Source organism: Neltuma alba, unplaced genomic scaffold (assembly GCF_004799145.2).
Source record: "Neltuma alba isolate B1F8T4 unplaced genomic scaffold, ASM479914v2 tig00010134_pilon, whole genome shotgun sequence".
Lineage (NCBI taxonomy): Eukaryota > Viridiplantae > Streptophyta > Magnoliopsida > Fabales > Fabaceae > Neltuma > Neltuma alba.
In genome coordinates, this window is record NW_021635082.1 from 1,013,129 (window position 1) to 1,017,965 (window position 4,837).

Below are 4,837 nucleotides of genomic sequence, written 5' to 3' on the forward strand. Positions count from 1 at the left end.
AGGGACCTAGAAATTATTTTACATACACACACACAAGATTCATTAAACAGGGCGATGCAATTATTACTCTTCTGGTCGCAAGTGTAAGACATATTCTGCAATGTAATTTATATTAGAAAATAGGTCTTTTTTTTTTGTGTCAACACAAAATAAATCTTACATTTATTTAGAATCCGAAAAGTATTATTGACGGGCTTAAGTTGCATTTAGCATATAAACAAATTTTTTATGCATTTGATACATTAAAATATTTTTCACACAACACGTAGTATTATAAAATAATTTTTTATGAAATTATACTCTTAAAATATTTTTCTGAATAGCAATGAACACTGTAAACTTAAAATATTAAGTGGTACTATAACATTAATTTATGAAATTACTTTAAAAATAGTGTAGGTTAAAAAATATTTCAGCATGACTACTCAGCCCTCATTAACGAGATGAATCAACGATACAAGCAGTAAGCAGATGGCTGTGATCTACGATCTAAAATAACTATATATAACGGCCAGCTCTAATGGTAAAAATTATATGGAATACAGGTCATTCAAATTCCCTAATGTAATAAAAAGAAATATAATTTTATACTAAAAAAACCACGTGTAAATATATTATTTAGGAAAATAATTCCAATATTTTAATTTTAATAATAAGTTTAAAATATTTTAATCGTTGGTCAAAATAACAGGATTCAAATTATGAGAAGAGGATTTAGCCATTAGATTCTCTTAATTTCACCATAAAATTAACATCTTGATTTTGTAGAAAATATCATCTGAATAAGCAAGAGGATTTATAATTTATTTCAGGAGGAAAAAAAAAAGGATCTATTTTAAGTCTCATAATCCCCCCTCCCGCAACAAGTCCCACCAAGCATTAGATACAAACATAAATATAAATATTCTGCAGAATTAATGTCCCTATTACAATAAAGGCAATTAAGCTCAGTTTTTTATGCTTTATGAATCCATATATACATCAGAAAATAAATTAGCAATATAGAAGACTACCTAGGGCATAATACTATGGTCAGTTTTCCACCGTCAAAATCTCACATTGGGCTAATCTGCAAACAAAAATTATACTTAGAATAAGTCAACCATCTACATAGGAATATTCCCATGAAAAAAGGGGCAAGAAAATCCCAACTATGATTAAATCAAAATACAAGCACTAAATTCACCCAAAAAAAATCAGAATTTTGAAACTAAGAAATTCAGAAAATAAACATTAATATTATGACAAGTCATACTATTTACAACTCATAAATAATACAACTTATTCTCTAGTCTCTATATAATCACAAAAGCCACCGACATAGTTTGACAAAAGATTTTATCATGAATCCAGCTATTGTAAATAAGAAAATATACATTATTTGTCTTTAACTTTTTCTTTTTATTTCTAATAAATTTGAGCAACTGAATATTATCACTTTCCCATAATTGCCTATAGTGATCTAAGTTCTAAGATAAACTTCCCTTCACATCCTTAAACCACCGAGAACCCAAGAGTCTTTCACTCTGTTCTCTTTTTCTGTTCAGATATCTCACTATCATAACAACCGGAAACTTGGTTGCTTCACTAAGTAACCATATCGTGCCATGGTCTAGTCTTTAATAATTTGATTTCTGACATGGGAGGCTCAACAGATTGGTATTGTCTTAAGTGAAATCTTATCAGGCAAAAAAATGAAAGACAAGATTATGGCAGGTGAGAATAACTGGCAGGCAAGGACTATAGAAGGCAAAATGGGGCACTACACAGATAAGACATTATGGTGTCTTTTCCATCCTCAAGGTTTATGTTAAGTCAAACTTGTAGCAAATGGCGTGAGACTGAATTTCACATCATATTAGTAACACAACAAAAATATGGTTTCCTGTGTGAGCAATCTAAGTATGGGCACTGATATTGACACAACACAAAGCTGGGTCCATCAATACAAGAAGATCTAAAATGTTTGATGTTGGATACAAATTCAACTTCTTTCAAGTAGTCATGTCAAGTCAAAAACAAATAAATATCATGCAAGCCTCTACTCTACAGAAGGGGAAAGAAAGAACTCTAATAGTTATCCAAGTCTTAATTATAAAACTCAAATTATCCTAACATAACCCAGTAAAGAAGAAAGAAAGTAGATGTTTGCCAATTAAAAAGGGGGGGAGATGAGAAATGCAGAAAAAGCAATGTCCTAAAGCAGTTGATAAGCAAAGCATGAATTATTGCCAAGTGAGATGCACGAATGCAACTTAAATCACAACATGGTAGTGGAAATATAACTAACACCCTAATGAACATTAAAAAGAGATGATCAAATGCTTTTTTCATTATTGTCCTTTGATTGACAATCACATTACCAAGGTAATTCTTATTCCTCACCTCTAAGGTATGGACTAATTGAAGAAAAACAAAAGAAAAGAAAAAGATGTGTCTATACTAGACACAGATTAGACACTTACACAAGACACAATATAATACTTGTATGGATATCTACGTCATGTCTTGTGCAATCCAAATTTATGAAAGAAACAGATGCATGAAATGAAGGGACTGTTGTTTTTACCCTGCCTTGGCAGATGCAGTCATAAAGCCCGGTATATATTAGAACTAAACTGGCAAGTGTTATTGTGCTTTATTTTCCTCCTTTCACTTTTCATCTTTTCTTTTCTTTTTTTCTTTTCCCTTTTCTTTCTCCTTTGATTAGTTCACCGCCACTATCTCAAAAAAGTGACCAAAAAGCTACCGTCTTGCATATTTTGCACGGTAAAAGCACGTAAAAACAAGATTTTCTAATCTTTTGCCAGCAAATGGACAGCTAGGTAGATTGTCACACCACTTAACAAAAATATAAACAGGAAAAAAAAATCAGAGAGCCCAGGAATCAACATGTTAAATTAGTATTACTGTTGCATAACTCTTCATACTAGTGATGAGATGAATTATTTTAACAATATTCTAAAAGGGATTGAGAAGGCTGATTTGAAATTTGAACCAATCCTGGTCCATAAAAGTAAATGTACCTTCCTCAACAGCCAGAAGCAGGGTAGGCATTATTAGTTGGAACCCCAATTGGAGAAGAACATTCCCTATTCTTTTCACTGCTATAATTTCCCAGTTGAAGTTCCGAAACATATGGGATTGGGCTCTTCCCATCAGCACCTTGATCATACAGAAACCCCTTGAAAACATGACCACTGATATGAACTGTGGCCATGTACGCAAACTCATCTTCGCCATTACCAATAGCCGACACCCTGTGGCACCTGAAAACCGCAGGGGCACGGACATGACCTGGTAAAGACTGTTTGAAGCTAGCATCTGCAATTCAAAGAGAACACATTCAAAGTCCTAATCGTACCACACAGCCATGAATCATCAATAAATTGAAAATAAAGTTGAATCTGACACTCATTAGATATAACTAGGCGGAATAAATATTGTGTACAGGTGTCCCATATCCATATATCTTGCCTTCCAATTAGTCTTTGAAACACTGACATTCGAAAACAGAACTGTAAATTGGTTTAGACCTGAGAAGCATGATTATTACGCCACAGATGTTATTGCATCAGTGACAATATCCACGTGTCTCTTTTTCATATGAGTATCCTCCTGAGGAATAGTTTCTGGAAAACTGATACCATTCAAATTTAAAAATACAGAACAACACGATACCCGATATTAAGCTTCAAATCGTGGTAGAGTACTACATGAGAGAAATAGAGGGAGAGAGACTAGGGACCTTGGTGACGAGAGCTTGTATCTAAGCTTCTTGGCGTAGTAGCGTTGGAGGCAGAACTATGAGAAGTGGTAGCAGCATTCTGCGACGACCCGAACGCTCTAGGCCTCTTAGAACCGGGAGGCGACCCAGAAGCACCACCACTTCCGCCTGCGGCAGCAAGAACGGTCATCTGGCGTTCACGGCGGCGAGCGGCGGGGACCCACGTGCTCTTGATGTGAGTGCTGCAATCGTACCCACGTCCCTTACAACAAGTCCTGCATCGTCTATACCCACAATCTTTCTTGGCGCGATTCCCACAATCCTGACAGACCCTAAAATCACCCCCAAAAATCCCATTCTCTTCACCTTCCACATCGATCACTCCTTTCTTAGCAGAGTTCGCAACTTCCGGACACATCTTGAGGTTCCAGAAATTGGAGTTGTTGGCAGTATTCTGATGATTGTGATCGGCGGAATCATGAGGGAGGTCATTGGGGACGCAAGGAGTGGCAGTTAGGAGAGGGAAAATTCCGAGACCGACGCTGAGAGAAGCAGAAGAAGGAAGAGGATGAAGGTTCGAATGGTCCTGTTGTGGTTGCTGTTGTTGCTGCTGCTGGTGGTGCTGGTGGTGAAGAGAAGAAGGATTTGGAGCTATGAGAAGTAGGTCTCGCAGGCCTAACATGCTCATTTGAAATCGCAGTGCAGTAACAGAGAGAGAGAAAGAGAGCTCTGAGAGATTTTATGGGTTTAGGTTGATTGATTCTTTGTCCTGTTAAGCCCTGCGTTGTCGTCGAGTATGGAGGTTATATAGACAGAGAGAGCAGCACAGAGAAGATACTATTCGTATTTCAAACGTTGAATTTTGTAAGTGATCAATATTTAAGTATTTATACTGATAAATACTACTATGATATTTCCTTCTTACTAAATCTAGAAACTTAATAACTATTTTTTTTAAATATTATTCCTCATGTTCTTAATATAAAATTTAATTATTGAGTTAATTTTAATACTAAATGTAATACATATTTTTTACATTTATTGATTTTTTAAAATTATTTTTATAAATACTCTATCAACCATAATCAAGTAGGAAATGAGACTATTAAA

The 4,837-nt window shown here is 35.1% G+C and overlaps 1 protein-coding gene across 1 annotated transcript; it reads right to left on the reverse strand.

Moving 5' to 3' along the window:
- Nucleotides 1–887: 887 nt before the first annotated feature.
- LOC114754413 (protein LATERAL ROOT PRIMORDIUM 1-like) lies at nt 888–4,508 on the reverse strand. Its single transcript, XM_028943180.1, has 3 exons — nt 3,749–4,508; nt 3,027–3,324; nt 888–1,069 (listed from the first exon to the last, which is right to left on the reverse strand). The coding sequence occupies exons 1-2, from the start codon at nt 4,413–4,415 to the stop codon at nt 3,032–3,034; spliced, it is 960 nt and encodes a 319-aa protein (XP_028799013.1). The 5' UTR covers nt 4,416–4,508; the 3' UTR covers nt 888–1,069; nt 3,027–3,031.
- Between the last annotated feature and the right edge of the window lie 329 nt (nt 4,509–4,837).